The 17,519-nt window shown below is 39.5% G+C and overlaps 1 protein-coding gene across 4 annotated transcripts in view; it reads left to right on the top strand.

Annotated features, from left to right (window-relative positions):
• CRTAC1 (cartilage acidic protein 1) overlaps positions 1–17,519 on the top strand; it is a 1,047,407-nt gene that overhangs the window by 940,433 nt on the left and 89,455 nt on the right. For all 4 annotated transcript variants that reach the window (XM_053692551.1, XM_053692550.1, XM_053692553.1 and 1 more), the window contains exons 10-11: positions 2,927–3,027; positions 12,565–12,733. In XM_053692551.1, coding sequence (XP_053548526.1) covers positions 2,927–3,027; positions 12,565–12,733 — 270 coding nt within the window. The remainder of the gene's footprint in view (positions 1–2,926; positions 3,028–12,564; positions 12,734–17,519) is intronic.

Here is a 17,519-nt window from a genome sequence, read left to right as displayed (position 1 = left end):
CATACACACAAATACACAAATAAACACATGCATACACATAAACACACATACTCATATTCACACTAGTATACGTACACAAGCACACACTGATACAAACACACACAAATACACAAATAAACACATGCATACACACAAACACACACACTCATACTCACACTACTATACACACACACACACACACACACACACACACAAATAAAAACATGCATACACACTCATATACATACACACCCACACATACAAACAACTACAAAATTAAAGACATGCATACACATACACACAAACACACACACTCATACTCACACTACTATACATACACACACACACAAATAAAAACATGCATACACAAACATACACACTCATATACATACACACCCACACATACAAACAACTACAAAATTAAAGACATGCATACATATACACACAAACACACACTCATACTCACACTAGTAGATATGCACACACAAATACACAAATAAACACATGCATACACATTTACACAAACACACACAATCATATTCAGACTTGTATACATATACACACACACACACACACATAACATATCACAGTATGCTATGGTGAGCAAAAAAGGAGACTGTAAAACCCTTTCACTAAAGTAATATCTGTTGTATATTGCAACTTTTGGGTTGATACTGAATCATTTTTAGTGCACTTATTTTTGCTTTTTGGGAGAGAAAAAGAAATTCAGACATATATACCCTTCTGTGTGGTATTAAGCATGCAGTTTTACTGTTGTTCCAGGGGGTGGCAGTAAAGCTTTGTTAACTGTGTCTCTTTTAAATGTTATGGGACTGAATAAACAAATAGGATCATTCAAATGCATTAATGAGAGACCTAAATATTCATACTACAGGGTTTTATATTTGCTAAATGTCATGCACCATATAAATTAGCAACACAAATCTTTTATTATATTCAAGGTTAAGTTGAAATGAGAAACCAATAGAATTAAAAAGAATAACAGATATCCTGCTGCGCTGATGGGGAATGCCTTCCTTTTTAAATTTGGACATCATATTAATGCTAATCCTAAACATCATGGCAGATAAAATATTTTACAAGCAATTCACAGTAAATAATATTTAAAATATATTTAAAAAATCAATGTTATATTAAAAAATAAAGTGTTTCTGTTGCTATTAAAGGCTTTCTGAAAATAAATATACGCATGGATAAATCCATTCTAAAAATCAAGTAAAATTCTTTACAGTACATCTGCTATCAAGAGACTTGCTGGAAAAAAGCATTATAATATAAAGACAGGAATAGAATGCATGAGTATGTTAGATGATGTTTGAAAAAATAATCTTTTGAGACCCGCACTGCTGGTTTAAAAACCACATCCAAGTATAACCTCTATTAATCAATATTTGCTAAAATACTGCATGAAACTAAATTCTAAGAGATGAGAAGGTGCATGCAATATCAATCTTATTTTTCTCATTATATACTAATTAACTACGATGTTTAGTGACTTGAGTTAATAATTTTGGTAAAAACAAAACACAATTTGACATCAGTATTCAAACATTTTTCAAAGGATTTTCTTGTCTTTTCCAATTCTACATATTGGATATGTTGAAAGTAGATTTTATCCTATTTTAAGAGGCATTTTTTTATGCATGATTCCCCCCAATGTGCTTGTTTAGTTTAATTGTTATTAAACTTTAAAAAAAAAAACATTTTTTGTTTGTTTATGAACAAGTTACAGTTAGATTAATTTAAATACATTGAAGTGCTTGGTTTAAACATGCTAATTGTAACAAAAATGTATACAAATGATATGGAACTATTAATTACATGCTTTATTTAAGAGCGAAAACTGCATTTAAACATGTCTGCTGTCATCATCAATCTTGCATTTATTATAACATACATTACTTTAGGTTGAGCAACGACCATTTGATTCTATGAAGGTCTCTGAACATCCTTGTTTAAGCCTACTTGAAAAGCCAGTGATATGTCTGTATCTTGAAGGGACACTGAACCCAATTTTTTTCTTTAATGATTCAGATAGAGCATGAAATTTTAAGCAATTGTCTAATTTACTCCTATTATCAAATTTTCTTCATTCTCTTGGTATTTTTATTGGAAATGCAAGAATGTAAGTTTAGATGCCGGCCCATTTTTGGTGAACAACCTGGGTTGTCCTTGCTGATTGGTGGATACATTTATGCACCAATTAAAAAGTGCTGTCCAAAGTTCTGAATAAAAAAAAAAAGCTTAGATGCCTTCTTTTTCAAATAAAGATAGCAAGAGAACGAAGAAAAATTGATAATAGGAGTAAATTAGAAAGTTGCTTAAAATGTCATGCTCTATCTGAATCACAAAAGAAATTTTTTTTGGGGGTGGGATCTGAGCTGCTATACAATATTTTTGTATACAAATTTGGATTTTTGGAGTTAAGCACTAATGTTTTTAATTGTATTGTTTAAAAAACAGTGAGTTTTTGTCATGTTAAGTTGCATTGTTACAAACATATTACTTGGAAAACAAAGCATTTTGGGCTAAACCTATAACAAAGGCTTTAATAACAAAGCATGTGCTAAACCTATAACAAAGACATTAATAACAAAGCCATAGCAATGAGTAAAAAAATGGTTGCTGACTTTTTTGGAAAAAGAGACCTCTAAAGGAGACTTTTTGTACAGTGTTTCCCAACTCCAGCCCCCCAAAGTATCCATTCACATGGCTTCTACCATATTCCAAGGTATACGTTGGTAACTGTTATTAGCGCTGCAACATTTCTTTTGTATTTATTTTTCCAAAAGTATCTTAGCTACAACTTTTGGTAAATCATTTTCCCGTTCCCTTGCACATTTTTTCACACACATATTTTTCAAATGTGATTGTTTTTTTCAATTCAAAGTTTATGCATACATTTGTATTGATATACATGTTGTAGGTGGAGCTGTGACGGACTTTGATGGAGATGGAATGTTGGATTTGATATTGTCCCATGGAGAATCAATGGCCCAACCTATATCTGTATTCAAAGGAAAGCAGGTGTGAATGCTTATTGTTAATGTTGTGGAAACTACTTATTTAAAAGGTCAACATTTGTAAAAATAACTTTAGACATCTAAACTAGTTATCAGATAGATAGATAGATAGATAGATAGATAGATAGATAGAGAATGAGAGAGAGACACATACATAGAGAGAGAGACATACATAGAGAGAGAGACATACATAGAGAGATAGAGACATACATAGAGAGATAGAGAGTGAGAGAGAGACATAGAAAGAGAGAGAGAGATACATAAAAAGAGAGAGAGACATAGAAAGAGAGAGAGAGAGAGAGTGACATAGAGAGAGAGAGAGAGAGAGAGAGACAGCAATAGAGGGTCTGATATTTAAAAGCTTGCTGGCATGGAGAGAAATAATGCAATATCTTTGGGATTGTTTTTAGACCTTATATTGTAATGTATGTATCTCTCCATCACATCAAGAACCCTGCATAGTGAGATAAATATCTTTATGGGACCTACCCATAGTGACAAAATGCCTTAGATCATCTTGCCTGAGCAGAGATTTTGAATATCAGCAAGTTCTACAACAAAGTGTGGAAACTCTCCAAGACTTCCACTCTCCCCCTCACAATATATATATATATACAAACACACTGTATTTATATGTATATAATCTATACACTTTTGTTAATGAAAGCAAATTAAATCCAATAAAGGGTTGAATAGTTTCTTTTTGGCCTGAGAATCCTCCTCTGTCACAGAGTCTCCCCCACTTAAAGGACCACTAAATACAGTAGATTTGAATAATCAACAAATGCATAATAACAAGGCAATGTAATAGCACTTAGGGCTCAATTTATCAAGCTTCATATGGAGCTTGATGCCCCGTGTTTCCGGCGAGCCTTTAGGCTCGCCGAAAACAGAAGTTATGAAGCAGCGGTCTAAAGACCGCTGCTCCATAACCTGTCCTCTGACTCTGAGGCGGTGGACAGAAATCAACCCGATCGAATCACAAATCTGCAGGGGGCGGCATTGCACCAGCAGTTCAAAAGAACTGCTGGTGCAATGATAAATGCCGACAGCGTATGCTGTCGGCCATTACCGATGTGCAGCGGACATGATACGCTACATCATATTATGTCCACTTTAATAAATATACCCCTTAGTCTGAACTTCAAATAAGAAGTAGATTTTTTTTCTGACAAATTTCAGTTATGTCTATTTCCACTCCCACTGTATCATGTGACAGCCATCAGCCAATCACAAATGCATATGCGTATATTCTTCAAATGATTGCACATGCTCAGTAGGAGTTGGTGACTCAAAAAGTGTAAACATAAAAAGACTGTGCATATTTTGTTAATGGAAGTAAATTGGAAAGTTGTTTAAAATTGCTGCTCTATCTGAAACATGAAAGTTTAATTTTTACTTGAGTGTCCCTTTAAGGTGCAATTGTCCTATTTCTGCAGAGAGGGATCTAAATAACCCCAGAGCAAGTCACACCGAAATCTAAGCACCATGTGTTCCTCACAGTGCAGGGTGATCGTACAGCAGGACCGCCAACAGGCTTGCATTTAGTGTACTGTAAGAAGTGTTACTGCCCATTACTAAAGGATTTCACTATCCCTCTAACCAGACTGTGCTCCAGCTCCTCCCACCAGCAACAGAAGTGTTAACTGAAATTTATGGGGCTTGCTGGAAAGGAATACTTTGCTAAACAATACAATTTTTTCATGTATATATTTGTGGGAATGGTCCAATTATTAATTTTGTATGATTTTTAAAATACAAATTTCATTGAACACTTTTGTAATGTATGTGTCACTTCCCTATACAAAAATGCAGTATATGCCCCTTAGCGAGACACCCTGTTTTCAGGGTAAAAAGAGGCATTAGATCATTTCACTGGGGAAATAGAAGGACTGTCGAGCATTCTTCAATAATCTCGCCAGAGACCTTTAGATCATTGGGCCCACAGAGAGAGAGACATAAGGCTAATGATCTAAAGCTCTCCTCTCTGGCGAGATGATCGAATACATCTTGTCAGTACCACAAGGTCCCTTAAAGACTTTTTGAAAGGCAATTTCTCCTGTTAAGTGTGATCAGTCCACGGGTCATCATTACTTCTGGGATATTAACTCCTCCCCAACAGGAAGTGCAAGAGGATCACCCAGCAGAGCTGCTATATAGCTCCTCCCCGCTACGTCACACCCAGTCATTCTCTTGCACCCAACTAATAGATAGGATGTGTGAGAGGACTGTGGTGATTTTACTTAGTTTTTATAACTTCAATCAAAAGTTTGTTATTTTAAAACAGCACCGGAGTGTGTTGTTCCTTCTCAGGGAGAATTTGAAGAAGAATCTACCTGAGTTTTTTCTGTATGATTTTAACCGGAGTAGTTAAGATCATGTTGCTGTTCTCGGCCATCTGAGGAGTGAGGTAAACTTCAGATCAGGGGACAGCGGGCAGGTTCACCTGCAAAGAGGTATGTAGCAGCATATTATTTTCTGAGAATGGAATTGACTAGAAAATACTGCAAATACCTATATAAAGTAAGTTCAGCCTTAAATGCAGTGGTAGCAACTGGTATCAGGCTGTCATGTATGTATATTTTCACTTCAGTATTCTGGGGAATGGCATTTCACTGAAATAATACTGTTTACATAAAACTTTAGCCTATTTTGCAGTTAAAACGGCTTGCAGCAGGCTTTTTATGACAAATACATTTATTGATGTTAAACGTTTTTGCTGGCATGTGAAATCGTTTATATTTCTGAGGTACTGGGTGAAAACTTATTTGGGCATTAGTTTTATCCACTTGGCGGGCATTTTATTTGATTTATGACAGTTTACTGATCTCCCTCACTGTTGTGTGTGAGGGGGAGGGGCTGAATTTGGCGCTTTTACTACGCATCAGAAATTCAGTCACAAGTCTGTTTTTCTTCCCTGCATGATCCGGTTCATCTCTACAGAGCTCAGGGGTCTTCAAAAGTTATTTTGAGGGAGGTAATCACTCACAGCAGACCTGTGAGATTGTGCTTGACTGTGATAAAAAACGTTACATTCTGTACTTTTTTTCTGCTATTAAAGGGCTAGTTATCCATTACTAATGGGAGCAATCCTTTGCTAAAATTGTATTTTTACTGAGAAAAAAGTTTGTTTTTCATAAAATTATCTGTTTTATTGTACTCAACTGTCATATCCTTCTGTGCTTCTTAAAGGCACAGTGCATTTTTGCATACTATTTATAAAAGTGAATTGAAAAGTATTTCCAAGTTTGCTGGTTATTTGCTAGTGTGTTAAACATGTCTGACTCAGAGGAATATCTCTGTGCTATATGTGCTAAAGCCAAAGTGGAGCCCAATAGAAATTTAGGTACTAATTGTATTGATGCTACTTTAAATAAAAGTCAATCTGTACAAATTGAACAGCTTTCACCAGACAACGAGAGGAAAGTTATGCCGTCTAACTCCCCTCACGTGTCAGTACCTGCATCTCCCGCTCGGGGGGTGCGTGATATTGTAACGCCGGGTACTTCAGGGCGGCCATTACAAATCACATTGCAGGACATGGCTAATGTTATGACTGAGGTTTTGTCAAAATTGACAGAACTTAGAGGGAAGCGGGACCACTCTGGGGTGAGAACAGAGTGCGCTGATAATACTAGGGCCATGTCAGATACTGGGTCACAGTATGCGGAACATGAGGACGGAGAGCTTCAATCTGCAGGTGACGGTTCTGATCCCATTAGAGTGGATTCAGACATTTCTAATTTTAAGTTTAAGCTTGAAAACCTCCGCGTACTGTTAGGGGAGGTATTAGCGGCTCTGAATGATTGTAACACCGTTGCAATTCCAGAGAAATTATGTAGGCTGGATAGATACTATGCGGTACCGGCAAGTACTGACGTATTTCCTATACCTAAGAGGCTTACAGAGATAATTACTAAGGAGTGGGATAGGCCCGGTGTGCCCTTTTCCCCCCCTCCTGTATTTAGAAAAATGTTTCCAATAGACGCCACCACACGGGACTTATGGCAGACGATCCCTAAGGTGGAGGGAGCGGTTTCGACTCTGGCTAAGCGTACCACTATCCCGGTGGAGGATAGCTGTGCTTTTTCTGATCCAATGGATAAAAAATTAGAAGGTTACCTTAAGAAAATGTTTGTTCAACAAGGTTTTATATTACAACCTCTTGCATGTATTGCGTCTGTCACGGCCGCATCAGCCTTTTGGTCCGAGTCCCTGGAAGAGACTCTTGACTCAATAACTATAGAGGAAATTTCAAACAAGCTTAAAACACTTAAGCTAGCTAATTCATTTGTTTCAGATGCCGTTGTACATTTAACTAAACTTACGGCTAAGAATTCCGGATTCGCCATTCAGGCACGCAGAGCACTGTGGCTAAAATCCTGGTCAGCTGATGTTACTTCTAAATCTAAGTTACTCAACATACCTTTCAAAGGGCAGACCTTATTCGGGCCCGGTTTGAAGGAAATTATCGCGGACATTACAGGAGGTAAAGGCCACGCCCTGCCTCAAGACAGAGCCAAGCCGAAGGCTAGACAGTCTAATTTTCGTTCCTTTCATAATTTCAAGACAGGAGCAGCATCAACTTCCTCTGCACCAAAACAGGAAGGAGCTGTTGCTCGCTACAGACAAGGCTGGAGACCTAACCAGTCCTGGAACAAGGGCAAGCAGGCCAGAAAACCTGCTGCTGCCCCTAAGACAGCATGAATTGAGGGCCCCCGATCCGGGACCGGATCTAGTGGGGGGCAGACTTTCTCTCTTCGCCCAGGCTTGGGCAAGAGATGTCCAGGATCCCTGGGCGTTAGAGATCATATCTCAGGGATATCTTCTGGACTTCAAATCCTCTCCCCCAAAAGGGAGATTCCATCTGTCAAGGTTGTCAACAAACCAAATAAAGAAAGAGGCGTTTCTACGCTGTGTACAAGATCTTTTATTAATGGGAGTGATCCATCCGGTTCCGCGGTCGGAACACGGACAGGGGTTTTACTCAAATCTGTTTGTGGTTCCCAAGAAAGAAGGAACCTTCAGACCAATCTTGGATTTAAAGATCCTAAACAAATTCCTAAGAGTTCCATCGTTCAAAATGGAAACTATTCGGACAATCCTACCCATGATCCAAAAGGGTCAGTACATGACCACAGTGGATTTAAAGGATGCTTACCTTCACATACCGATTCACAGAGATCATTTCCGGTATCTAAGGTTTGCCTTCCTAGACAGGCATTACCAGTTTGTAGCTCTTCCATTCGGGTTGGCTACGGCTCCAAGAATCTTCACAAAGGTTCTGGGGGCTCTTCTGGCGGTATTAAGACCGCGAGGAATCTCGGTAGCTCCATACCTAGACGACATTCTGATTCAAGCTTCAAGCTTTCAAACTGCCAAGTCTCATACAGAGTTTGTACTGGCATTTCTAAGATCGCATGGGTGGAAGGTAAACGAAAAGAAGAGTTCTCTCGTTCCACTCACAACAGTTCCCTTCTTAGGGACTCTTATAGATTCTGTAGAAATGAAGATTTACCTGACAGAAGACAGGTTGACAAAACTTCAAAACGCCTGCCGTGTCCTTCATTCCATTCAACACCCGTCAGTGGCTCAATGTATGGAGGTGATCGGCTTAATGGTAGCGGCAATGGACATAGTCCCCTTTGCACGCATACACCTCAGACCGCTGCAATTGTGCATGCTAAGTCAGTGGAATGGGGATTACTCAGACTTGTCCCCCACTCTGAATCTGGATCAAGAGACCAGAAATTTTCTTCTGTGGTGGCTTTCTCGGCCACATCTGTCCAAGGGGATGCCATTCAGCAGGCCAAATTGGACAATTGTAACAACAGACGCCAGCCTGTTAGGTTGGGGTGCTGTCTGGAATTCCCTGAAGGCTCAGGGATCATGGACTCAGGAGGAGAGTCTCCTGCCAATAAACATTCTGGAATTGAGAGCAGTTCTCAATGCCCTTCTGGCTTGGCCCCAGTTAACAACTTGGGGGTTCATCAGATTTCAGTCGGACAACATCACGACTGTAGCTTACATCAACCATCAAGGAGGAACAAGAAGCTCCCTAGCGATGATGGAAGTATCAAAGATAATTCGTTGGGCAGAGTCTCACTCTTGCCATCTCTCAGCAATCCACATTCCGGGAGTGGAGAACTGGGAGGCGGATTTCCTAAGTCGTCAGACTTTTCATCCGGGGGAGTGGGAACTTCATCCGGAGGTCTTTGCCCAAATACTTCGACGTTGGGGCAAACCAGAGATAGATCTCATGGCGTCTCGACAGAACGCCAAGCTTCCTCGTTACGGGTCCAGATCCAGGGATCCGGGAACGGCCCTAGTAGATGCTTTGACAGCACCTTGGACCTTCGGGAGAGCTTATGTGTTTCCACCCTTTCCGATGCTTCCTCGATTGATCGCCAGAATCAAACAGGAGAGAGCATCAGTAATTCTAATAGCGCCTGCGTGGCCTCGCAGGACCTGGTATGCAGATCTAGTGGACATGTCATACTGTCCACCTTGGTCTCTGCCTCTGAGACAGGACCTTCTGATTCAGGGTCCTTTCAAACATCAAAATCTAATTTCTCTGAAGCTGACTGCCTGGAGATTGAACGCTTGATTTTATCAAAGCGTGGATTCTCTGAGTCAGTAATTGATACCCTGATACAGGCTAGGAAACCTGTTACCAGAAAGATTTATCATAAAATATGGCGTAAATACCTGTATTGGTGCGAATCCAAAGGTTACTCTTGGAGTAAGGTTAGGATTCCTAGGATATTGTCTTTTCTACAAGAGGGTTTAGAAAAGGGTTTATCCGCTAGTTCTTTAAAGGGACAGATCTCAGCTCTGTCCATTTTGTTACACAAACGTCTGTCAGAAGTTCCAGACGTTCAGGCTTTTTGTCAGGCTTTGGCCAGGATTAAGCCTGTGTTTAAAACTGTTGCTCCGCCATGGAGTTTAAACCTTGTTCTTAACGTTTTACAGGGCGTTCCGTTTGAACCCCTTCATTCCGTTGATATAAAATTGTTATCTTGGAAAGTTCTATTTTTAATGGCTATTTCCTCGGCTCGAAGAGTCTCTGAGTTATCAGCCTTACATTGTGATTCTCCTTATCTGATTTTTCACTCGGATAAGGTAGTTCTGCGTACTAAACCTGGGTTCTTACCTAAGGTAGTCACTAACAGGAATATCAATCAGGAGATTGTTGTTCCATCCTTGTGTCCTAATCCTTCCTCAAAGAAGGAACGACTTCTGCACAATCTAGATGTAGTTCGTGCCCTAAAATTTTATTTACAGGCAACTAAAGATTTTCGACAAACATCTTCCCTGTTTGTCGTTTACTCTGGTCAGAGGAGAGGTCAAAAAGCTTCGGCTACCTCTCTCTCTTTTTGGCTTCGTAGCATAATACGTTTAGCCTATGAGACTGCTGGACAGCAGCCTCCTGAAAGAATTACAGCTCATTCCACTAGAGCTGTGGCTTCCACTTGGGCCTTTAAGAATGAGGCCTCTGTTGAACAGATTTGCAAGGCTGCAACTTGGTCTTCGCTTCATACTTTTTCCAAATTTTACAAATTTGACACTTTTGCTTCTTCGGAGGCTATTTTTGGGAGAAAAGTTCTTCAGGCAGTGGTTCCTTCTGTATAAAGATCCTGCCTATCCCTCCCGTCATCCGTGTACTTTTGCTTTGGTATTGGTATCCCAGAAGTAATGATGACCCGTGGACTGATCACACATAACAGGAGAAAACATAATTTATGCTTACCTGATAAATTCCTTTCTCCTGTAGTGTGATCAGTCCACGGCCCGCCCTGTTTTTTATGGCAGGTCTAAATTTTTAAATTATACTCCAGTCACCACTGCACCCTTTAGCTTCTCCTTTCTCGTTGGTTCTTGGTCGAATGACTGGGTGTGACGTAGAGGGGAGGAGCTATATAGCAGCTCTGCTGGGTGATCCTCTTGCACTTCCTGTTGGGGAGGAGTTAATATCCCAGAAGTAACGATGACCCGTGGACTGATCACACTACAGGAGAAAGGAATTTATCAGGTAAGCATAAATTATGTTTTTTTTCTTAAGAGTTGTTTATCTCTCAATGCGGTCACTGGATGTAAAGGAGAGAAATTTATATTCCAAAATAATGTTAAAAAAAAAAAGCCACAGAAGATTTGGCGAGATTTCTCTCCATGCCGGTGAGTTTTTTGATTATCAGGCCCATAGAGAGAGATATTAATAAATGTGATTACATTTGGTTTATGTTTGTTTTCGTATCACTGTAAAAAGATTTGTCTTTATTAAATATGTGTATTCGTGCACTTCGGATGCTAACGAATGCGGGAGAAGCCGCATTCAGCTCTTTTCGGAGACGGTTTTGTTCTTTTGAAAGTGCAGCACTCAGAGATTTGTGCAAATCCAGACCTCAGTGCTTTGAAAAGAGACACATGCTGTTTCTCCTGCATTAGTTAGCACCCAAAGTGAACAAATGCACATATCCAAAATATTGAATGTAATTATCTTTTAAGATTCAGATAGAGAATACAATTTTTAAAAAACATTCCAATTTACTTCTATTATCTAATTTGCTTTATTCTTTAGGTATCATTTGTTAAAGAAATAGCAATGCACATGAGGGAACCAATCACATGAGGTATCTATGTGCAGCCACCAATCAGGAGTTACTCAGCCTATTTAGATATTATTTTCAACAAAGGATATCAAGAGAATGAAGCAAATTAGATAATAAAAGTAAATTGGAAAATTGTTTAAAATTGCATGCTCTTTCTAAATCATGAAAAAAAAAATAATGTGGGTTTCATGTTCCTTTAATGTATTTTTCTGTGCCATTTTGTTTTTAAATGTGAATTTTGTATTTTTCTATAATATTAATGTAAAGCAACTTGATTAATAAGCCTGGCTCCACCATATATCCTTTCTTTATAAAAAAAATGAAATGGTGCAGCCAATCAGAGGATGTGCTATCTGAGCCATTGAAGTCTATGGACTGCATTTCTGGATGCTTGTTGCCATAGGGAGAGAAGCAGAAGTGAAAGGATGTTTATGTGCACACTAATATCAGTTTCCTGATATCCAGTCTGCTGTGAATATTAGCAGCTGGGACAGAGCTCTGATAAACCTTTGTTGCATGAGTTATACAGCCACTAATTGGTCGCATTATCCCAGCTTCTAATTAAAAACATGTACCGGAGCTGGGCATGGCCTTGGCTAGAAAAGCAATTCACTTTTAAATGAATAATATGCGAAGATCAAAAATACATATAAAAAACCCAAGGACACTTATAAAGATAATGCTGCTTGTGCATTAAATATCATTCTTCATTTCTATGTCAATTAAAATAATGAAGATGTAAAATTTACTTTACGTAAATCCTAATGATTGTTGTAAAAAAACCTAACAAAACAACAAAACCCTACAAGATATTAACCAGAAATATAATTTGCGAGAATGAACATTTTGTTTATGGCTTTCAAACATTCTGTGTTTTTCAAAGCAGATGCAACTGTTATTTCTTACGCCTGTTTTTCATTCTGTTTCTCCAGGGCTTAAAAAACAACTGGCTTCGAGTAATACCACGTACCAAGTTTGGTTCATTTGCTCGTGGTGCCAAGGTTGTTCTTTACACAAAAAAGAGCGGAGCACACTTGAGGATTATTGATGGTGGATCTGGGTATCTTTGTGAAATGGAACCTGTTGCACATTTTGGTTTGGGTGAGATTTATGTCCTTAATTATTTTCTGTTAATAATAATAATAATAATAATAATAATACACAGAATATACTGTGTGTGTATAAGAGAAGCAATGCAAGTCCACTGAATATTCATAGTAGGAATTCCAATACAAACATGTTATCTGATGTTACCATAGCACTAATATCTTTATATTTGATTTTATCATTTTAATTTAATACATTGTTAACTTTCTTTTTCTCATTGACGTTTGGTTATATTTAAAGGTTTATGTATCCAGCAACCCCACTATTAATGGATGCTCTAATGTGTTAGTACATGTAACTTCTGCATTACCTGCACTTCAACTCCATGGCCTCTATTTATCAAGCTGTCAACCGCAAATACGCTAGAATTCCGCAACGTATTTGTGGCGAGCTTGATTCGCCTTAGATATCAAACCCTACAGACTGGCAAAAGTAGAATTTAGTGACGTAACATACGATCCGCCGGACTCAGTCCAACACAGATCGATGCTTAAGTCACTACAGATGTTCTGAACGCAAGTTCGCACCGTTCGACTACTTTTGGAAATTATTAAATTTCTACCAGGTACGCTCGGCACTATTCTGGCCCAGCGTGCCTGGTTTTCAATCCACCGCCCTGGAGGCGGCGGATGCCATAAGAATCAATGGGAGTCAGAAAGCAGTAAAAGCTCATGTTCGTTGCTACCCGATATCCCATTGATTCCTATGGGAATGTCTACACCTAACACCCTAACATGTACCCCGAGTCTAAACACCCCTAATCTGCCCCCCTACACCACCGCCACCTACATTATACTTATTAACCCCTAATCTGCCCCCCTACACCGCCGCCACCTACATTATACTTATTAACCCCTAATCTGCCCCCCTACACCGCTGCCACCTAAATAAAAGTTATTAACCCCTATCCCGCCGCTCCTGGACTCCGCCGCAACTAAATAAAGTGTTTAACCCCTAAACTGCCGCTCCCGGACCCCGCCTCCACCTACATTATATTTATTAACCCCTAATCTGCCGCCCCCAACGTCGCCGCCACTATATTAAATTTATTAACCCCTAAACCTAAGTCTAACCTTAACCCTAACACCCCCTAACTTAAATATAATTTAAATTAATCTTTCTCTTGTTAAGTGTATCCAGTCCACGGATCATCCATTACTTATGGAATATATTCTCCTTCCCAACAGGAAGTTGCAAGAGTCCACCCACAGCAAAGCTGCTATATAGCTCCTCCCCTAACTGCCATATTCAGTCATTCTCTTGCAAGCCTCAACATAGATAGGAGGTTGTGAGAGTCTGTGGTGATTTATACTTAGTTTATTCTTCAATCAAAAGTTTGTTATTTTTAAATGGCACCGGAGTGTGCTGTTTATCTCAGGCAGTATTTGGAAGAAGAATCTGCCTGCGTTTTTCTATGATCTTAGCAGACGTAACTGAGATCCATTTGCTGTTCTCACACATTCTGAGGAGTGAGGTAACTTCAGAGGGGGAATGGTGTGCAGGTTTTCCTGCAGATAAGGTATGTGCAGTAAAATATTTTTCTAGGAATGGAATTGACTAAGAAAATACTGCTGATACCGAAGTAATGTAAGTAAAGCCTTAAATGCAGCGATAGTGACTGGTATCAGGCTTATTAATAGAGATACATACTCTTATAAAAATGTGTTTTAAAACGTTTGCTGGCATGTTTAATCGTTTTTTAACATACATTGGTGATAACACTGTAATGTTGGTATAGCCTTAAATGCAGTAAAAGCGACTGGTATCAGGCTTATTAATAGAGATACATACTCTTGTAAAAACGTGTTTTAAAACGTTTGCTGGCATGTTTAATCGTTTTTTAACATATGTTTGGTTATAAAACTTATTGGGGCCTAAGTTTTTTTTCACATGGCTGGCTTAAATTTTGCATAGAAACAGTTAACTGAAGCTTCCCACTGTTGTAATATGAGTGGGAGGGGCCTAATTTAGCGCTTTTTTGCGCAGTTGAAATTACAAAATGAATTATCCAGATTCCCTCAGCAGTCCCATGAATACTACAGGACATTTCTAAAGGGCTAAAAAGACTTCCAAAATCGTTTTTAGGGAAGGTAATCCACATTAAGGGGTTAATCATCCATTTGCAAGTGGGTGCAATGCTCTGTTACCTTATTACATGTACTGTAAAAATTTTGTTTGTTTTACTGCCTTTTTTCACTGTTTTTCAAATTTTGACAAAATTTGTTTCTCTTAAAGGCACAATAACGTTTTATATATTTGCTTGTTAACTTGATTTAAAGTGTTTTCCAAGCTTATTAGTCTCATTATTAGTCTGTTCTAACATGTCTGACATAGAGGAAGCTCTGTGTTCATTATGTTTTAAGGCCATGGTGGAACCCCATCTTAGAATGTGTACCAGATGTACTGATTTCATGTTAAACAATAAAGATAATTTTTTGTCTTTAAAAACATTATCACCAGAGGATTCTGTCATGGGGGTAGTTATGCCGACTAACTCTCCCCACGTGTCAGACCTTTTGACTCCCGCTTTAGGGACTCACGCTCAAATGGCGCCAAGTACATCAAGGGCACCCATAGCATTTATTTTACCAGGGGATTCTGTCGAGGGGAAAGTTATGCCGATTAACTCTCCCCACGTGTCAGACCCTTCGACTCCCGCTTCAGGGACTCACGCTCAAATGGCGCCAAGTACATCAAGGGCGTCCATAGCATTTATTTTACAAGACATGGCAAAGGTGGTGAATAATACTCTGGCAGCAGTATTAGTCAGACTACCTGAAATTAAAGGAAAGCAGATAGCTCTGGGGGTAGATACAGAGCATACAGACGCTTTAAGAACCATGTATGATACTACCTCACAATATGCTTAGTCTGTGGGTGATTTTTTTTGACTCAGGGAAGATGATTTAACCTGATTCTTATATTTCTACATTTAAAATTTATGCTTGAGAACCTCCACTTGTTGCTCAGGGAGGCTTTGGCTGCTCTGAATGAATGTGTACAATCGCAGGGCCAGAGAAATTGTGTAGACTGGATAAATAATATGCAGTGCCGGTGTGTACTGATGTTTTTCCAATACCTAAAGAGGTTTACTAAAAAATTTTTTAATAAGGAATGGGATAGACCAGGTGTGTCGTTCTCTTCCCCTCCTATTTTTTAGAAGAATGTTTTCTAATAGTTACCACCACGGGACTTCTGGCAGACAGTTCCTAAGGTGGAGAGAAGAGTTTCTACTCTAGCTAAGCGTACCACTACCTCTGGCGAGGACAGTTGTGCTTTTTAGATCCAATGGATAAAAAATGTTTATTCAACAGGGTTTTATCCTGCAGCCCCTTGCATACATTGCTTCTGTCACTGCTGCTGCGGCGTTCTGAGTTGAGTCTCTTGATGAGGCTTTACAGTTAGCGACTCCATTGGATGAATATATTTGACAAGCTTATGCTAGCCAATTCCTTTGTTTTCTGATGCCTTTGTTCATTTGACTAGACTAACGGCTAAGAACTCTGTTTTTTACTATACTGGCACGCAGAGCGCTATGGCTTATATCATGGTCAGCTGTCGTGACTTTTATAAATAAGCTACTTAACTTCCCTTCAAGGGGCAGACCCTATTCGGGCCTGGTTTGAAGGAGATTATTGCTTATATCACTGGAGGAAAAGGTCATGCCCTTCCTCAGGATAGGAATCAAGGGCCAAAAAAGGTCTAATTTTCGTGCCTTTTAAAACTTCAGGGCAGGTGTGGCATCCACTTCCTCTAAGGCAAAACAAGAGGGAATTTTTGCTCAGTCCAAAGCGGTCTGGAGACAATTGGACCTGGAACAAAGATAAGCAGGCCAAGGAGCCTGCTGCTGCCTCTAAGGCAGCATGAAGGAACGGACCCCTATCCGGTAACGGATCCTATAGGGGGCAGACTTTCATTCTTTGCCCGGGCGTGGGCAAGAGATGCCCAGGATCCCTAGGCATTGGAATTTATATCCCAGAGATATCTTCTGGATTTCAAAGATTCCCCCCCAAAAAAAGGGGAGATTTCGCCTTCACAATTATCTGCAAACCAGATAAAGAAGGAGGCATTCTTACATTGTGTATGAGATCCATCCAGTTCCAAGAGAGGAACAGGGACAGAGTTTTTACTCAAATCTGTTTGTGGTTCCCAAGGTGAGGGAACCTTCAGACCTATTTTGGATCTAAAGATCTTAAACAAATTCCTCAGAATTCCGTCATTTAAGATGGAAACTATTCGTACCATCTTAACTATGATCCAGGAGAGTCAATAGAGGACTACAATGGATTTGAAGGATGCTTATCCTCACATTGTGATGCATAAAGATCACCTTCGTTTTTCAGGTTTGCCTTTCTAGACAGGCATTACCAGTTTGTAGCTCTTTCCTTTGGGATATCTACAGCCCCAAGAATCTTTATGGAGGTTCTGGGGTCGCTTTGGCGGTCCTTAGGCCGCGGGGCATATAAGTGGCCCCTTAGTTAGATGACATCCTGATACAGGCGTCAAACATCCAAATTGCCAAGTCTCATACGGACGTAGTACTGGCATTTCTGAGATCACATGGGTGGAAAGTGAACAAGGAAAGAGTTCTCTATCCCCAATCTCAAGGGTTTCCCTCCTAGGGACTCTGATAGATTCTGTAGAAATGAAAATTTACCTGACGGAGTCCAGGTTGTCAAAGTTTCTAAATTTCTGCCGTGTTTTTCATCCCATCCGCGCCCTTCGGTGGCTCAGTACATGAATGAAATCGGCTTAATAGGTAGCGGCAAGGGACATAGTA

This window comes from Bombina bombina, chromosome 9 (genome assembly GCF_027579735.1).
Source record: "Bombina bombina isolate aBomBom1 chromosome 9, aBomBom1.pri, whole genome shotgun sequence".
Classification (NCBI taxonomy): domain Eukaryota; kingdom Metazoa; phylum Chordata; class Amphibia; order Anura; family Bombinatoridae; genus Bombina; species Bombina bombina.
Note: the sequence above shows the minus strand (reverse complement) of the source record. Positions and strands in the feature narration are given on the sequence as shown.